This window comes from Mastigoproctus giganteus, chromosome 12, assembly GCF_048544385.1.
Source record: "Mastigoproctus giganteus isolate SK-2022 chromosome 12, ASM4854438v1, whole genome shotgun sequence".
NCBI classification, from domain to species: Eukaryota; Metazoa; Arthropoda; class Arachnida; order Uropygi; family Thelyphonidae; genus Mastigoproctus; species Mastigoproctus giganteus.
Window position 1 is genome coordinate 170,090,444 of NC_143586.1, and position 19,315 is coordinate 170,109,758.

A 19,315-nucleotide genomic window follows, 5' to 3' on the forward strand; every position below is an offset into this window, starting at 1 on the left:
TTGATCAATAATAATTTCCCTATCGCTTACCTGAAATATCATTTCAGGAAAGCGATAAACATAATTAATTTCAAAAATTTGTTTTCTGAACCTATTGTTTTAATATAATTTTCAATATAATCGTTATATTTAGTGCCATGTATATATGTAAATAGGATACACTTTGCATTCTTGGTTCTTACGGCGTAGAAAACTTGTACCCACCGGCTTGCAAATAGAGTGTATCATTTTTTTTTTTATTATTTTTTTTAATATATATAGTTAATATATAGTTAAATTCATTTAAATTTACTTATGTTCACGCTGAGATAACATGCAAATTCAGCTCAGGGTCCTACTATAGGAACGGGTTTGCGATCCCAGGTATACCCGAGCCAACTTATATCTTGTAATGTCTTTAAACTGTCCTACACGCTTTATTTTTATTTCTCCGAAATTATTAGGGCAATCCGAGGACGTAGGAGAAACTATTTCTTATCTATACTACTATTTTTCACCTTTGTGGAGTTCAGGTTCTATTAGTCCCACTCCTTTAGTTTTTCTTTATACTATCTGCATGTTTCTCTATGCGTTAATTTAATTATTTATTTTTACCGTATCCATCACATAGGGGGCACCACATATTATTTTGACGACTATTACATTATGTCCTAGATACGGTCAATATGTAGTATGTATTATATATTTAATCTTATTTTAATCATTAAATTACGTTTTCTGTCGGGTCAACGATGATTAATGTATGCTTACTTTTATATTTTACTTATATTTCTTACCTTTGATTCAAATATTTCTAAATTTTCTTAATTTTATTATCATCTTTCGATTTATTTATATTCGATTTACATTCGGCCTATACTGGTTTATATTTGGTTTAGATTTAAATTACTTAGCATATATTGATCATCACAGAAACAGAGAACCTCTTGTCGTTTTTTGCGTTCATTCTGGGTGGTTGGCCCCAGTTGAAGTCATCTAGATTGTCGGTAAAAAGCGATAATAATTTTTTTTTTTTTTTTTTTTTTTTTTTTAGCATTTTCTTAGGTCCCTGATGGTATTATTATTGGATTGATTTGCTTATTCTAATGGTTCTTTATATTACCCTTAATATTATAGACATTATGGGTGTATTGCATGATTGCTTGCAACTGCATTGACTCATAAATATTATTTACATATTAGTTACAGTTATTGTCGTTTTAACTTTCTTTCTTTACTTTTTTATCAATAATTATAAATATATATATATATATATATATATATTATATGAGGTAAAAGTTAGGCAAAAGTAATAAAAATAAATAAGGCTATGTAGCTATCATTAGAGGCAGCAAATGCACATCCTCCACATGATGCCTAATTATATCTGATAATTAAAATAAATATGATATTTAAAATAAAAACATCAGCCAGTAGTACGGCAATAATGTAGAGCGAAACGAAACGCAAAATAATCAAACAGGAAAAGGAAAATAGAGAAGAATAGGACAAAAAGGTAGTCGATAATCCCCTGTATAATTTAGTCAATTAAGTCATTAAACCCAATTAATAAAAACGATGTAAATTTAAAATAATGCCAATTATAAATAATTTAGCGGTATCCCCCTTGAAGGTACCAGTTCCAAAAGACGTGAAATATCACCAAAAGGGTTAAAGAAACTACCAAAAAAACTAAAATATCAAAAAGATAGACTGACCATCATGCCCCATATCAACAGAGGACCACGGGGCCAATGATGGTCATGGAATCGCTGCATTTCAATCGTCATACAAATCATCGCAAAGGCAGAAATATCGAAGAACCAAACCACCCCTCCATTCTCCGATAGATCAACCAGCCGTACTACTGGCTGATGTTTTTATTTTAAATATCATATTTATTTTAATTATCAGATATATATATATATATATATATACACACACGTGTGTGTGTAGACAAATAGATAAGTGTATGAGTAGGGGGTGCTGACCTGTCAGGTGTAGTTACAATGGAAAAAATTAAAAAGTGCCTAAAAAATAAAAGCAGATTACATAAAATTAAATGAAGAAAATATATAAATGGTACTTAATGCTATAGATAATCTATAGCATTAAGTATCATTTATATATATATTTCATTATGGTTGCTGGGTATTTCTTCTTTACTAGCAGTGCTCTGGATCCATAAACTAGCGCAATATTCTTATTTCTTTCTTTCTTTTTCAGCCTTTCTGATTTTTCACTACAATTTATTATTATTAATTATATAATATATATATATATCCAATTTTTTAAATTTAATAAAATATAACATAAGCCAACATAAGCCATTTTATGTTAAATTTCGCTCTACAGTTTTTACCATACTACTGGCTTATGTTATATTTTATTAAATTTAAAAAATTGGATGTATTTCAGCTTCATATGGAGGAATTGCACGTCGCTGCCTCTAATGAACGCTTAAGGATTTATTTATTTATTTCATTATAATTTAACTTTATTTAATATAATTCAATGGTAGTATATATATATATATATATATATATGCTTGCAATTATGCAATCATATGTAAATCATATTATATAGATATTATAAAAAATGAACTACAGTCTAGCCGTACATATAAACAGATAACATCTTCTTCTAATATAATAATCAAAAAATTAATTGCATTGCATAAAAAATTAAAGTTAAAGTATAATAACCTAAAATATCCATTTATATATTGCATACCCAAATTTCACAAAACACCAATTGCTTTTAGATTCATAACATCATGTAGAGATAGTTATGCTAAATTTCCCGGAAAAACGTTAGAAAAGTTACTTAAAAGTATATTAAATAACTTAAATAAAACTATTATAATAAATAATAACTTACCTATTATAAATGCTCTAAAAAATAATAATATTCATCAAATACAAACTTTTGACTTTAACAGTCTATTTACGAGCATTAACCTTAATAACTTAGAAGTCGTCCTCCAGAAACTATATTTAGAAAATAAAAATGCTATAAAGGTTGATTTAACCTATTGGAATTCTCTAATAAAATTATGCATCTTTAATAACTATGTATATGACGGAACATCGTTATATTTGCAAGTCACTGGCACCCCTATGGGAAGTCCAGCATCAAGCATAATCGCAAACCTTTATCTGTATTATACAGAAAGAGAATTTCAAGATAACCTACTTATATATAGATACGTAGATGATATATGTGTTTTTAATTGTCCACATTTTGTCCAGGATTACAGTAAATTATATCCAGTAGAACTTGTATTGGAAAAAACTAATAGTTCCGATACTATAGCAAATTACTTGGATCTTCATATAGAAATATTACATAATAATAAAATAGACGTAAACGTATATAATAAAAGAGATGCATTTAATTTTAACGTAGTCAGCCTTACAAACTGGAAATCAAATGTATCAAAATCAGTGCATGCTAATATAATTTTATCGCAATGTTTAAGGATTGCTTATATCTGCAATAGTAATAAAAATTGTTCAACAGGCTTAACAGCGTTGTACGGCAAGTTGATTAATAATAATTTCCCTATCGCTTACCTGAAATATCACTTCAAGAAAGCAATTAGCATAATTAATTTCAAAAATTTGTTTTCTGAACCTATCGTTTCAATATAATTTTCAATAAAATCGTTATATTTAGTGCCATGTATATATGTAAATAGGATACACTTTGCATTCTTGGTGTCTTACGGCGTAGAAAACTTGTACCCACTGGCTTGCAAATTACAGTGTATCATTTTTTTTTTTTTTTTTTTTAATACAAATAGTTAATTTCATTTAAATTTACTTAAATTCACGCTGAGATAACATGCAAATTCAGCTCAGGGTCCTACTATAGGAACGGGTTTGCGATCCCGGGCATACCCGAGCCACAACTTATATCTTGTAATGCCTTTAAGCTGTCCTACACTCTTTATTTTTATTTCTCCGAAATTATTAGGGCAATCCGAGGACGTAGGAGAAACTATTTCTTATCTATACCACTATTTTTCGCCTTTGTGGAGTTCAGGTTCTATTTTTCCTACTCCTTTAGTTTTTCTTCTTACTATCTGCATGTTTCTCTTTGCGTTAATTTAATTTAATTATTTATTTTTACCGTATCCATCACATAGGGGGCACCACATATTATTTTGACGACTATTACATTATGTCCTAGATACGGTCAAATGTAGTATGTATTATATATTTAATCTTGTTTTAATCCTTAAATTACGTTCTCTGTCGGGTCAACGATGATTAATATATGCTTACATTTATATTTTACTTATATTTCTTACCTTTGATTCTAATATTTCAAAAAAATTTTCTTAATTAATTATCTTCATTCGATTTATTTATATTCGATTTATGTTCGGCCTTTACTGGTTTATATTTGGTTTAGATTTAAATTACTTAGCATATATTGATCATCACAGAAACAGAGAACTTCTTGTCGTTTTTTGCCTTCATTCTGGGTGGTTGGCCCCAGTTGAAGTCATCTAGATTGTCGGTAAAAAGCGATAATAATAATAATTTTTTTTTTTTTTTTTTTTTTGCGTTTTCTTAAGTCCTTGATGGTATTCTTATTATTGGATTGATTTACTTTTTCTAATGATATTCTATAGACATTGTGGGTGTATTGCATGATTGCTTGCAACTGCATTAACCCATAAATATTAGTTATTGTCTTTTAACTTTCTTGCTTTGCTTTCCTTTTATCACTAATATAACTATTAATATATATATATATATATATATATACCTGATAGTTAAAATAAATATGATATTTAAAATAAAAACATCAGCCAGTAGTACGGCAAAAAAATGATATTTTTTTGCCGTACTACATATAAATGATATAAATATGATATTTTTATTTTAAATATCATATTTATTTTAACTATCAGATATAATTAGGCATCATGTGGAGGATGTGCATTAGCTGCCTCTAATGATAGCTACATAGCCATAATTATTTATTTTTACTTTTGCCTAACTTTTATCTTACATAATATAAATTAGTGGTAGTAGCGTGTTGATATGCTAAATAAGCAGCGCCTGTGCCGCCATCTATTCTTTTCCTTTCTATTATATAAGCTGATTAAGCTTGCATTATGTCAGTGGTGTGGCTCTGATCAAGAGTGCTGTCTGTTCTATAAATTATTTTTCGCTGCATAAGGACCACCGCCATGCAAATCCTCTGCATTGGTTGATCTATCGGAGAATGGAAGGGTGGTTCGGTTCTTCGATATTTCCGCCTTTGCGATGATTTGTATGACGATTGAAATGCAGCGATTCCATGACCATTATTGGCCTCGTGGTCCTCTGTCGATATGGGGCATAATGGTCAGTCTATCATTTTTATTTCACTTTAGTTTTTTGTAGTTCCTTTAACCCCTTTTTGGTGATATTTCACGTCTTTTGGAACAGGTACCTTCAAGGGGGGTACCGCTAAATTATTTATAATTGGCATTATTTTAAATTTACATCGTTTTTATTAATTGGGTTTAATTTGCTAAATTATACAGGGGATTATCGACTACGTTTTTGTCTTATTATCTTTACTTTCCCTTCCCTGTTTGTTTATTTTATATTATTTTACGTTGTGTTTCGCTCTGCATTTTTGCCGTACTACTGGCTGATGTTTTTATTTTAAATATCATATTTATTTTAACTATCAGATATAATTAGGCATCATGTGGAGGAAGTGCATTAGCTGCCTCTAATGATAGCTACATAGCCATAATTATTTATTTTTACTTTTGCCTAACTTTTATCTTACATTATATATATATATATATATATATATATATATATATATATATATATATATAGTAGGTATAGCAAATAGTTAACTGTTATAGTAGTAAGATGGTCAATAGTAAAATATCATATTTATTTATCATATAAAATTAAAATTATAATTTTAATTTTATTAATATTTAATTTTATTATTTTAATTTAATTTAATTTTATTAAATTTATAATTATAATTATCGATTAAAATATCATATAAAATATCATATTTTTAAATATCATATTTATTTTAACTATCAGATATATATATATATATATATATATATATATATATATATATACTGTATTTATTTTAATTTTTATATTCTGCTTTTGATTGGTTGATTTGGTTATAGTCTGGTCCCAAGCTTTCTGGATAATGGGATCTTATATTATATTTGGTAATAGAGGCTGCCCACCAGCTGACGAGAAGCCAGTCACTTTTAAAACAGCTGTTTTGGCAGTTTCTCAACTTTTAAATGTATAAGAGATTTTATTGCATAGTCAGTTGCTGAATTGTTTTTAATCATTTGTTTTAAAAAAATATTAAGTTGTTTTTAAAAATTACATATTTTAAATGGAAAATATACCATTTTCTGCCAGCAAACACAACACCCCTTCATTCAACCGATGGACCACGGTGTTATCGAGAGTATGAAATGTTGCTATCGCAAAATGTTCATTCAAAAACTTGTTTTGGCAGAAAATAAATTAGATGTGATAGAGTTTTGGAAAAGCTGCACTATAAAAGATGCAATTTTCAATGTCGCTGATGCCTGGAATGATGTTCCAGTTCAAACAGTACAAAGAAGCTGGAATAAGTTGTGGCCAGAAATATATTCAAGTGATACAGAAACCATTCCAAAAGAAACTGAAATTTTGCAGTTATGTCCAAATGTTCTTGGTTTTAAAAATATTTTGATTGAGGAAGTAAATGATTGGCTGGATATGGACAAAATGGACATCGGATGTGAAATTTTAGACAACAGTGAAATTGTGCAAAGAGTGATGATAATTTCGTATGATTCTGAAACTGAAGAAGAAAGGCTGCTGGTAATGGAACAACAAACATAATTAGCCACTGTGAAGCTGAAACTATGTTGTCAAAGTGCATTGAGTGGTTCAAGGTACAAGAAGAAGCAGATGCTACACAAGTGTTACTTTTGTATAAAATTCGTAACATTGCCTCCCAAAAAGGCTTGAGAGGTAATGAAACAAGAAATTGACTGACTTTTTTTTAGAAAAGAAATTTAATTATGTAATATTGTTTTCTTTTAAATTTCTTTAATGACATTATAACAACATTGTATGTATGTAATATTGTTTTCTTTTAAATTTTTTTTATGATATTACTAAACCAATGTAAGTCAAACTATTAAAAATTTGGTATGATGTAGATATCTGTACTATGATTTTTTGATGACTCAGTAAAAAATAAGTAATAATTAAAGTTTGATTAAATTTCATTAGGTTATGTATAAGTTAGATGTTAAGTTAGATGATCCGGTCTATTGAATGTATAATGTTTTTAATGTACATATTCTATTATCTCTATTCGATTATCCATCATTGTCTCGGTCCTGTATACTGACGGACAATCGCAGTTCTACTGCACTTATTGCAGTACTATTAACTTATTGCAGTTTTAAAGTGCACAAGGACTTCATGAACACCCTTAATTCACTCTATATTCACTCCTCAACTCCTCAGTATTAATTATAGTACATTTAATTTTGTCTGATAAATTTATTGTGGTGATACCTTAATTACATCCTATTTAGTAGCTTGGGCAAATTAGAGTAGATAATTACTGTAGGTTTGCTAACCTACAATTTTTACTATTTCCTGGCCCCATGCATTACAGATGTAGATAAGTTAGATAAATTCTAACTTATCTAAATCTGTAATGCAGAAGTTAAATCAAAATATGAAAATAACCCGTCTCATATAAATTTCATCTGGCATATTTCAAGGTTGTTAGCGATTATGTGATTATGGTTATGGAATTCAACTTTGTTTGAATATGATACAAATTATACTATCTATAATATTTTTCTGTTTTCATTTTTTCCATATCACTTAGATTGACTTAATGTTACGTTGACATACCTTACCTGTCGGTTGTTTCTTGAATCTTTGCATCTCTTATGGAAATTTCTGATAAAATATAGTAATATACTTATGTTTATTGCAGCTTATAAATAAATAATTAAATGTTGAAAATTATTCTTGGGTGGCTTCAGGCTTCTGATTATTTATTTCTGATATTTTTCTAATTCTTATTTTAATTTTCACTTGTTTACAGGTGAAAGTTGGCATGTCCAGACATATCTCATAATTGCTGGTTAGTTGCAACTATCTCTTCAATGTGGTATAACAGTGTTTTAATTTCATAAAATCATTAATAAATAAAATAGATTTTCTCTTCATACTTTGGGCCAGCCACATAACGTCAGAGAAGTTTTCTAGATAGATAATGCAAGAACATTACCATATTTAGAAGTCACACATATGCTTGAACTCGTTCTCAACTCAGTGGGCTCACTTTTGTGTTTTACTCACATTCATCAGTGTTACCCCCCAGTATCACCATCAGCCCTTAAAGAAGATAAATGATTACTCTAATACCATACACCATTTTTGGGGAGAGTTAAGAAGTATGAAATGAGTGTAGGTATTTTATAGACAGCTTGATGCCTTCTGTAAAAAACTGAACAAAAGAAGTTGGTATTTTTAAATAAAAAATATGTAGAGATATAATTTCTATAATAGTATCAAAAGCATGGAAAAATTGGAAAAAATAGAACTAGGATAAAAAATTAGAAATAAGTAATGGTTCAGACATGTCACAAAGAGACCTGTCTGAACTTGGACAAGAAAAAAAATATGGGAATAAAACTGGGCGGGGAGGATATTGATCTTGCAAAAATATCTATACTGTGGAAATATTTATATAATTTAAATTTCTGTTGGAAAAATTATTAAAGCAAATGGATATAACAAAATTAAGGAATAAACAGATGAAACACCAATAATACACAGAGGAAGAACTGTAACTCCAACCTTACTCTACAAGAGATTATTCTGTATGAATGAAGGCTGCTGTTGGAGGGGAGGAAGGGTTAATATAAATAGATAAGGATCCTTCTAAAAACCAATCTAACGTATGGATTGTGAAATGATAGGTTACTTTTAAGATAGTGTAACACACAAACCAAAGAAATTAAAACTTAGGTTTTAAAATAAGATTTAATTAAATTAAGATTTCAAATGAAATGAAGTAAAATTAAAATATTTGAATAGACCTTATGGATTTTCTAAATAGAAATTCAAAGTATTGCCAGTCATTTCTGTGTGAATGTCATTTTCTGAATTAATGATTTTATAAGATTTTTAAAAATTGGTAATATTTTTCTTTAAACGATTTTACAATAGGATGCTACTAGGAACATATGTATATTTAATATTACTCATATAATTAATTTTTCTTTTTCAGATTTCTCTCATAAATAATTTCATGAAGGTAAATTTTATTTTATTTATTTTGTAACTGTTACAAACATTTAATCAATTTGCTGTTTTAAATGTAAAAGTATTTTTGAAGGTTATAAATACAATAATGTATTCAAAATTTGTATTGTTCTCTCCTTGCTCTATATCTGCCTGATTCAGTTGATTATTATTTGTATCAGAATGTTAGGGAAGGCACTATAGGGGAGAATATTCTAGACCCGATCATCATCCATGAATCAGATTACATTATAGGGCTCACATTGCAGGAATTATTAGCAGGGAGTGATCCTGAATTCTGAATTGGATGATGAGGAGAGGAGTTACAGTTGTTAAAGGCAAAGACATGGGTTTTAATTTCAGGAAAAGCAATATGATAGCAGTTGCCTTTCCTGAACTACTCAGTTGATAGATTCTGCATGGCAATTGTCAATTGAGCAATTAGCATTGGTAGAATTATGGAATATCTTTAAATCAACAGTCATAGAAGCTGCAAATACACATATACCATTAAGAAATATAGTGTGAGAAGAATGCTAAGGTGGATGAATATGAAAGTAGCTGGCTTAATAGTGCAGAAAAATATTGCATGGGAAAGTTAAACTCTTATGTAAAGTACTGAAGCTTATAACAGCTACAAGTTGTTGATGTGTAATAGTACCACAGAAAAAGTTTGGTTGGTAAAGGTTGAAGTATGTGAAATTACTGTTTAAGAGAGCAAAGAATGGGGACAAGAAGTTTTTCATGTATGGAATACAAAGCCTAAGCTGCTGCTTTATCTTTTTGAACTCTGTTATGTAAAAAGAGTTAAGTTTTTTATCAAAAAAAAAAAAAAAAAAAATTCAAGAAGTTAACAATTTTAAGGATAGTGTTTGTTCCACTTCAAAGTCATTTCCTTACTGTGTTACTTACAGTCAGAAAAGGTGTACATTTTCTGTTCTTAAAAATATTAACGGCAAGAGCAAAATATGTCCTGTAGAGCCAAAATATAAATATAAAGCGAATGCAGAAGGCACTATAGGCATGAAGCCAAGGGGAAAAACACTAGTTGTCCCACCATTGCACTTAATCCTGTCAACATTAGTCCATCTACAAGTTTTTCAGGGTGCCTCCATAGCCAGGTGGGCAGGAGCAGCAGTGCATAGCACACGCTTCTTGATTAGACCGGAGTTCGAGCCTGTGACCACCAAATACGGAGAATGCGGAAAGGTCAGGGAATGACCACTGCATATCCCCGGAGCAATATGGCCTTAGTTGCTAATGCTCCTAAAAACCAAATAACAAACAAGTTTTTCAAAAGTTTCAGTGAATAAACTGCAGATAAAGATTTTCATCCTTTTAAACAATATAGCTTAGCATTTTGCATGAATCAGGAATTTAAAGGATATCATCCAATAATTTAGTGAATCCTAACAGTGCCATCCGATCAGTTAGGAAATCCTGTGAATAGTTTTTCATGCACAAGCTTTAACAGTTTTGTTATTGATGCCTAGATTTTTACAAAGTTGTTTCAGCTCTGTCTATTATTTTCATATTTATGTAACTTGTTTTTATTTCATTCTTGATAATGAGGATTGGGAAGAATCTCTAGAAATGTTATAATGAGCTTTATTGCTATCATTCTGTGTTTTGTAATTGTTCTGAAGCCTTTTTCTGGCAAGCCGTTTTCTGTTTCTGGTGCATAATGTTTCCAATTCTGTACTGGGAAAGAGGTGTATAATGTAGCTTATTATCCATTTACTTGTTAGCTAATATGAACTTATTAAATAGTTTATTTCTTTCTTTCTTTCTGTAATATAATGTAATTTGCTTTTGGTTGAATAATTTCTTAGTGAACTCATGTCATCCTATTGAAATCATATAAAGTTATAATCACTTTGTGGAAACATTATAGGAAAAAGATGTGTAGAATTTCTGTTTCTCTCTCAGTTTCTCATGAACAAGTATTATTAGAATCTTTGAAGTGATACAGAACAAAAGAATACTTTTCTTTATAGCAGTGTCTTTGTTTCCTCTAATTATGCCTAGAATGGGATTTTATTATCTAAGCACACCCACCCGCATTGAGTTAGTCAGCACCAGTCAGAGTACCATTTGAGATAGTAGAATAATTAGAATATTTGGGATAGTAGAATAATTTAATTTAATTTTTAATTTTGTTATTTATTTTTCAGTTTGGACTGAGTGAACTGAGGTTACGATTTCGCTCCAATCTTGTGCAACATCTCTATAATCAATATTTAAGGTGAGATTAATTATATTGTTTACTAAATTTATTTCTCTTTTAACTATTGGTTTTCTGAATGCACAGAACATCACATTTTTATTAGTCATTTGAAATATGAGTATGTAAATAAAATTCCAGCTGTATTGTCTCTCCTTATTGTAATTGCCCCTTTGTAGTTGTAGTAGTGGCTATCTGGTTTCCTCCTGTTTTGTTTGTTTGATCCAGATTCAGTTCTTGTCACTAGATCAAAGTAATTTCTTTCTGTCAGATGCACATAATGGATAAAAGTCCTTTTCGAAGGATTACTGAGTTCATTCTGATAGAGCTATAGAGTTTATTCTTTATTCTCTTATATTAGGTTTTACATCCTAAGAAACAAATAAGCTGGCCTATATAATTGCAGATATTATATTTGGAATATAATTGTAATATAATTGCAGATATTATATTGATGAATGTCTTAGTGTTTTACCAAAACAATGCACTTAATGTAATTTTAATGGCAATAAGAAGAGACAATGTAATTAAACATTTTATCTATTGCCAATTTAAATTGAAAAGTTTTCAGAAATAGGCATTTAACTGTGATTTTTTTAATTACTGTATAATTACTGTAAGTTAACCATATAATTAACTCACAGTAATTATATGGTTACCATATAATTATTAGGATTAATTATTTCCAGACATTTTAACTAAATCTAGTCTAGATTGCAAAAATTTTTGGATTGAAGTATTTACTCAGTATGATAAAATACAAAAGCAGCTTGAAACAGTGCTATGTATTTTATAAATTTAATTAACTTAAACTTTAATTCACTGTAATTCAATCAACTTAATTAAATTAAAACAAATTAATTAACTTAATTAAATCAAACTTAATTAGATCAATCCAAATTAAATTTATTTGGATTAATTAAATAATCCAAATTTAAAGAAATAATAAATTAATTCATTATTCAGGTTATTGATAGATTAATCTGGGATAGTGGTGCAATAAAGAATTTGTTGCATAATTCCTGAAAATGTTTAGGGTGGAATGAGAACAGGGGAGGGGAGACAGTTCCATCATTTTGTCTACTAGGGAATTGATGTTGTTTTAATTTGCAAGCAATTTCTGTGAAATTATGTATTACAAGTATTATTGTGCAATAAGAAAATCGACCCAAAATTAAAATGATTTGTAATCTGTGTTGATTTTCACATGTTCATAAGCTTAAAGTACTGCTGTTTGTGAATGTAAATGTTATGACTTATGAATATTAATATTATGTCTGCTTTAAGGTTTACAGGTTCTAGTTAATATTATGTCTACTTTAAAGATATTGTATTCATAGTGGTAATTAATTTTTGAATTTATTTTGAATGAACTGTTTCTTTGTAATATTATCTCATTTTTAATCATTCAACTAAAAAAACTTTCATATAAACTCGGACAACCTTCTCTTTGACAAAGATCAACAGGAAAATTGTAATTTGTTAGTAGAAAAACTTCATGTTTTGTTTTCATCACAAGAAATCTGGAACCCTGTATGTTTTTACCCCACTGTGTGGAAAGTGCTAAGCATCACTGAAGCAAGAAATCTACTCATTCCAGGAAGGAAAACTAAGACTGATCAGTGTTCAGTTGTACACTGATCAGTCTTAGTTTTTTTACAACTGAACACAAATAGGCATTTGTGTTCAGTTGTAGGTGTTAAATCTGCCCAGAATTTTTTTGACTATGCCTCTAATCACAACTGTTGAATTTAAATGAAGTTTATTGAAGGTCCAGCCTAATAAATTTCACTAAAAGGTACTGAACCCTACAGCAGAACCAGAATTTTTTTTTTTTTTTTTTATACATACATTTTTTTTGCCCTGGGGATAGGTTAAAATACACCATGAATTGTCAAAATAATAGAGCAAGCTTATCTGCGAAAAGATCTAAACCTCCCAAGGACTTCCTAATTCATTTCACAAATATACGTGGTCTCAATTCCAATCTCAATGATGTCCATTTCCACTTGCAGTCTTCCAAACCCCATGTACTTTTTCTGACTGAATCTCAGTTATCAGTTGATTCAACTACTTCTCATCTCAGATGTCCAAATTATTTGCTGTATGATTCCTTTCGCCTCAAAGGTGGTACTTGTGCATATGTCCGTTCTGATATTCCCTGTCAGAGACTTGGCAATTTGGAATCTCCTCTCTTTGATCTTCTCTGGCTTAAAATCTCTCTACCTCATTGTGTCAAATTCATCTGTTGTCTCTACCGTTCTCCCAACTCCACTAATCACTTGGAGCTCTTTGAATTCCTCTCTCTGCAACTTGACTTTCTCCAGTCCAACTTTCCTAACAGTGAGGTAATTTTCCTTGGTGATTTTAACGTTCACAACTCCAGCTGGCTTCCATTTTCTAGTCACACCGACCCAGCAGGTCGAGATGCTGAGGCTTTTGCAATTACTAATGACCTAGCACAGATTGTTCATCTACCTACAAGAATACCGGACAATCCTAATCATACAGCCAATATGCTTGATCTTTTTCTCACAAACAACCCTTCTAAGTACAAGGTCGAAGTGAGAGGTCCTTTAGGCACTTCAGATCACAACTTGGTGATTGTCTCTTCTCCAATGGAACCTTTATCTCATGGCTATTCCCAACCTCGTATTGTTTGGCATTACAAGAATGCAAAATGGGATGACCTGCGAGATTTCTTTTCTTCTTTTCCTTGGTCGGATTACTGTTTCAAAACTTCAGATGTCAACGTTTGCTCAGATCGTGTCAGTGAAATTATTCTTGCAGGAATGGAATCCTTTATCCCACACTCCACTTTAAAATCTCGTCCTTTATCTAAACCTTGGTTTTCCAATAAATGTGCTAAGGCTGTTCTAGAGAAGAATGTTGCATATCGTAATTGGCTTGTTTCTAATTCTTCAGTTTCATTTTCTGCGTACACCAAAGCTCGCAACAATTGTAAAGCAGTTATTAATCAGTCCAAACTAGAGTTTGAACAGGCTAAGAGTAGAAAACTTGCTTCTTGCCCTAATGGTAGCCGAGCATTCTGGTCTCTTGCCAAAGCTATTGGCCGAAACTTTTGCCCATCTCTGCTCCCACCTCTGTCTAAACCAGATGGTTCTGTTGTCACTTCAGCCAAGGATAAAGCTGACCTGCTAGCATCCCATTTTTCTTCCAGCTCATGTATTAATGATCTTGGTAAAACACCTCCCACCATTCCTAACACGCTCCATTCAATGCCTCCTGTGGTCTTCCGTCAAAAGGATATCAGAAGGATTTTGATGAATCTTCATGCTAAGAAGGCTCCAGGTCCTGATGGTATTTCTCCACTTGTTCTCAAAACCTGTGCTCCTGAACTTACTCCTATTCTTTGCCGCCTTTTTTCACTTTCTTATTCCAAAAGTGTTTTTCCTTCTGCTTGGAAATTTGCTCATATCCAGCCAGTTCCTAAAAAGGGTGACAAATCCCTCCCATCCAATTATCGTCCCATTGCAATTACTTCTACTCTTTCTAAAGTAATGGAGAAATCAATTAACCGCCAACTCTTAAACTACCTAGAAACCTTCCGTCTGATCAACGATCGGCAGTATGGATTCCATCAGTGTCGATCCACTGGTGATATTCTGGCTTATGTTACCCATTTATGGACTAATTCAATGGAAAGGTTCGGTGAAACACAAGTAGTTGCTCTTGACATCTCAAAGGCTTTTGATCGTGTTTGGCATAAAGGTCTTCTAAACAAGCTTCCATCTTATGGTTTGCCAACTGTTTTTAGTAATTGGTTATCCAGTTTTCTCTCTGATCGCTCACTGAGGGTGATGGTAGATGGCTCTCTGTCTTCTAACTTCTCTACTAATGCCGGTGTCCCCTAAGGTTCAGTTCTTTCCCCCACTCTTTTCCTCTTGTATATCAATGACCTTCTTCCATTGACTGGAAATCCTATCCATAGTTTTGCCGATGATAGCACATTGCATTCAACTTTCCATTTTGAGAAACCTTGTCCTGCTCAATCAGCTTCAAGTTCTCGAAAATCTGCCGCCAATTCCTTAAATGACGATCTTCAGGTAATTCTCCAGTGGGGCAAAGACAACTTAGTTGATTTCAACCCTTCTAAAACTCAGTCTTGTCTTATATCTCGCAAAAAGGATTCTTCTGCTCCTATGCTTATGTTTAGTGACACTCCGATTTCTAGGCAAAATGATATATCTCTTTTGGGGATTACCCTGACTTCTAATCTCTCTTGGCACAAGCACATTACAAATATTGCTTCCTCTGCATCTAAAAAACTTGGTTTTCTCTTTCGCTCTCGGCGTTACTTTTCTTCCAAACAGCTGCTCACTCTGTATAAATCGCAAATCCGCCCTGCCATGGAATATTGTTCCCACATCTGGGGTGGTGCCCCCAAAACCTCTCTCAGGCTTCTTGATTCCATTCAGAAGAGGGCAGTTAGGTTAATTAATGATTCATCTCTAACAGAGTCTCTCCACTCGCTTTCTCATAGACGTACTGTTTCTGCTGCATGCCTGTTCTACAGATACTTCCATGGGCACTGTTCTTCTGAATTGGCTTCTATAATTCCCGCTCTCTCTTTCAAAACAGTCCGAACACGTGCCGCTACCAGCCAACATCCATTTACTGTCCAACTTCAAACCCACAGAACCAACTTTTCATCTTCCTCATTTATTCATTCAACTGCTGTTTTCTGGAACAACCTTCCTTCATACGTATTTCCTGAAAATTACAATCTACAGAAGTTCAAGTCCAATGTCAACAAATATCTTCTTTCGTCTTCTCAACCTCCAACCCAAGCACGGTACTAAGTACTATAGGTTCCAATACCTCTCGTGTTTGGGGTTCTCATAAAAAAAAAAAATAATAAAAAAAAATAATTTACCTTGTACAGTAGAATTTTGATTGTCTGTCACTCTGTTTACTGTCAGTCTCTGTTAACTGTCACTTAATCCCACTACACTGTAATGCATTGTGATATTGGTGCCATGTGTCACTCAGTCTTTGTTTACAACTCACTCTTGTTTCATATTTTAATAATTTTATTTAGTAAACCCATTGAAACGACAGAAAAATGTGAGTAGTGTAGGGATTAACACAAAAAATAGAAACAATCAATCATCTAAGAAAAGGTGAAAGTGCTACAAGTATAGTATCAGTTTATGGAATAGGAAGAACAACAGTAAATGATATAAAGCATGATGCAGACAAAATTGAAAACCACGTGTTGAAAATGGAAACCACTGACGGTAATGATAAAAGCCGTAAAACAATGAAGCTTGCTAAAAATGAACGATTGGATACTGCAATGTTTCAATGGTTTGTTGAGAAACATAACCAAGGAATTCCACAGCCAGGACCTATAATAATCGAAAAAGCCTGAAATCAATAAAAATCTAGGCTGTTTGTTTGTTTGTTATTTGGTTTTTAGGAGCATTAGCAACTAAGGCCATATTGCTCCGGGATATGCGGTGGTCATTTCCTGACCTTTCCGCATCCTCCGTATTTGGAAAAATCTAGGCGGAGTTACTTCATTCATGACTGACATCGGATGGTTGGACAAATTTAAGTTTCGCAATGATATTTGACAGTTGTCGATCCAGGGTGAGAAGCTAAGTGCAGATAGAGCAGCAATTTCTGTTTATTGTGAAAAACTACAAAAGGAAATAGTTGATCAAATTTTGGTTAAAGACCAAATATGCAACTGCAATGAGACTGGCCTTAATTGAAAGGCACTAACCTCAAGACACTGGCCTTAATGACTGAGCATATGGCACTGGGATATAAGATGCAAAAAGATTGCATCACTATAATGGTATGTGCTAATGCCAGCAATAGTTATAAATAGCCTTTGGTTGTTATAAGAAAACCAAAAAAGCCTATAAAAATATTAATTTTTAAATGATAAAATTCTTTGTCACTTAAATATTTCTCAAATATTTAAGTGGCAAAACAATGCGTGGATGAGCCAAGATATATTTCATGATTGGTTTCATAATATATTTGTACCAAGTGTAAGATTACATTTCGCATCAAAAGTTTTACCACAATATGCAATGCTACTGATGGAAGGTGTGCCTGCTTATCCCATACATGTATGTGATTTAAAAAGCGATGGTGGCAAAATATCATGTCATTTTCTACCAGCAAACACAACATCCCTCATTCAACCAATGGACCAAGGCATGATTGAGAGTATGAAACGTTGTTATCGCAAGACGTTCATTCAAAAACTTGTTTCGGCAGAAAATAAATTAGATGTGATAGAGTTTTGGAAAAGCTACACTATAAAAGATGCAATTTTCAATGTCGCTGATGCCTGGAATGATGTTCCAGTTCAAACAGTACAAAGAAGCTGGAATAAGTTGTGGCCAGAAATATATTCAAGTGTTACCGAAACCATTCCAAAAGAAACTGAAATTTTGCAGTTATGTTCGAATGTATCTGGTTTTAAAAATATTCCAATGAAGGAAGTAAATAATTGGCTGGATATGGACAAAATGGACGTTGGATGTGAAATTATAGACAAAAATGAAATAGTGCAAAAAATGAAAAAAATGATGACAATTTCGGATGATTCTGAAACTGAAGAAGAAAAAGCTGCTGGTGATGGAACAACAAACATAATTAGCCACTGTGAAGCTGAAACTATGTTGTCAAAGTGCATTGAGTGGTTCGAGGTACAAGAAAAAGCAGATGCTATGCAAGTGTTACTTTTGTATAAAATTCGTAACATTGCCTCCCAAAAGGCTCAAGAGGTAATGAAAAAAAGTCAGTCAATTTCAAAAGAAATTGACTGACTTTTTTAGAAAAGAAATTTAATTATGTCATATTGTTTTCTTTTAAATTTCTTTAATGACATCAGAACAATGTTGTATGTATGTAATATTGTTTTCTTTTAAATTTTTTTATGACATTACTAGACCAATATAAGTCAAAATATTAAAAATAGGTATGTATGTAGATATCTGTACTATGATTTTTTGACGACCCGGTAAAAAATTAATAATTAAAGTTTAATTAAATTTTATCGGGTTATGTGTTACATAATAAAATAAACAAGTAAGATGACTGGTCTATTATATGTATAATGTTTTTAATGTACACTAGGGAGCTTTGCCCGCCCCTTGCACTCTTTTCTACGTAAAAGACATACCTGTCGAAACACACTGATCAATATCTAATCAGGAAATGACTTATGTAATTATTTACCTGTGCATTTGTAGTGCATGGCATTTTTTTAAGGGCGAATAAATATCACCATGTAATTATTTAGCTGCATTTACATAGGTCACTTAGGAAAAGGCCTTTTGTTTCGGGTTCCATAATGCATGAAGAATCTGTTGCATCCGAAAGAGCAGGATTGAAATACGAACTATACAAATATTTAAAATATTTACAAAATACTAAACTATTTAAAAATATACAATATTCATTAATATACAAAAAACATTACAGTGGAACATCAAATGTTAGACAGTGAAGCACGAAGTTGGTGAACATTATTGGAGGCAGTTGTCAATAATTAATTGCATTTGTAGTAACGTAATTGCCTTGCTCTCTTCTCCCATTGGCTCGAATAAACATCACTAGGAGGAAAAGCTTTTTAATGTATAGAGAGATATTCTATTATCCGTTTATTCGCTTATCCACCCCCATACCCTGACGGACAGTCGAAGTTCTACTGTAACTGCTGATACTGGCAGGTTAAGTTTAAATATCCAAAAACAGCTACACCTAGCCATCATCTTGTGATTTTATGTTCATAGTGTATTAG

At 31.6% G+C, this 19,315-nt stretch overlaps 1 protein-coding gene across 1 annotated transcript in view; it reads left to right on the forward strand.

Annotated features, from left to right (window-relative positions):
• Window positions 1-19,315, forward strand: part of Abcd3 (ATP binding cassette subfamily D member Pmp70) — a 461,674-nt gene that overhangs the window by 95,481 nt on the left and 346,878 nt on the right. The window contains exons 7-8 of the mRNA XM_090386468.1: window positions 9,289-9,315; window positions 11,477-11,547. Coding sequence (XP_090242594.1) covers window positions 9,289-9,315; window positions 11,477-11,547 — 98 coding nt within the window. The remainder of the gene's footprint in view (window positions 1-9,288; window positions 9,316-11,476; window positions 11,548-19,315) is intronic.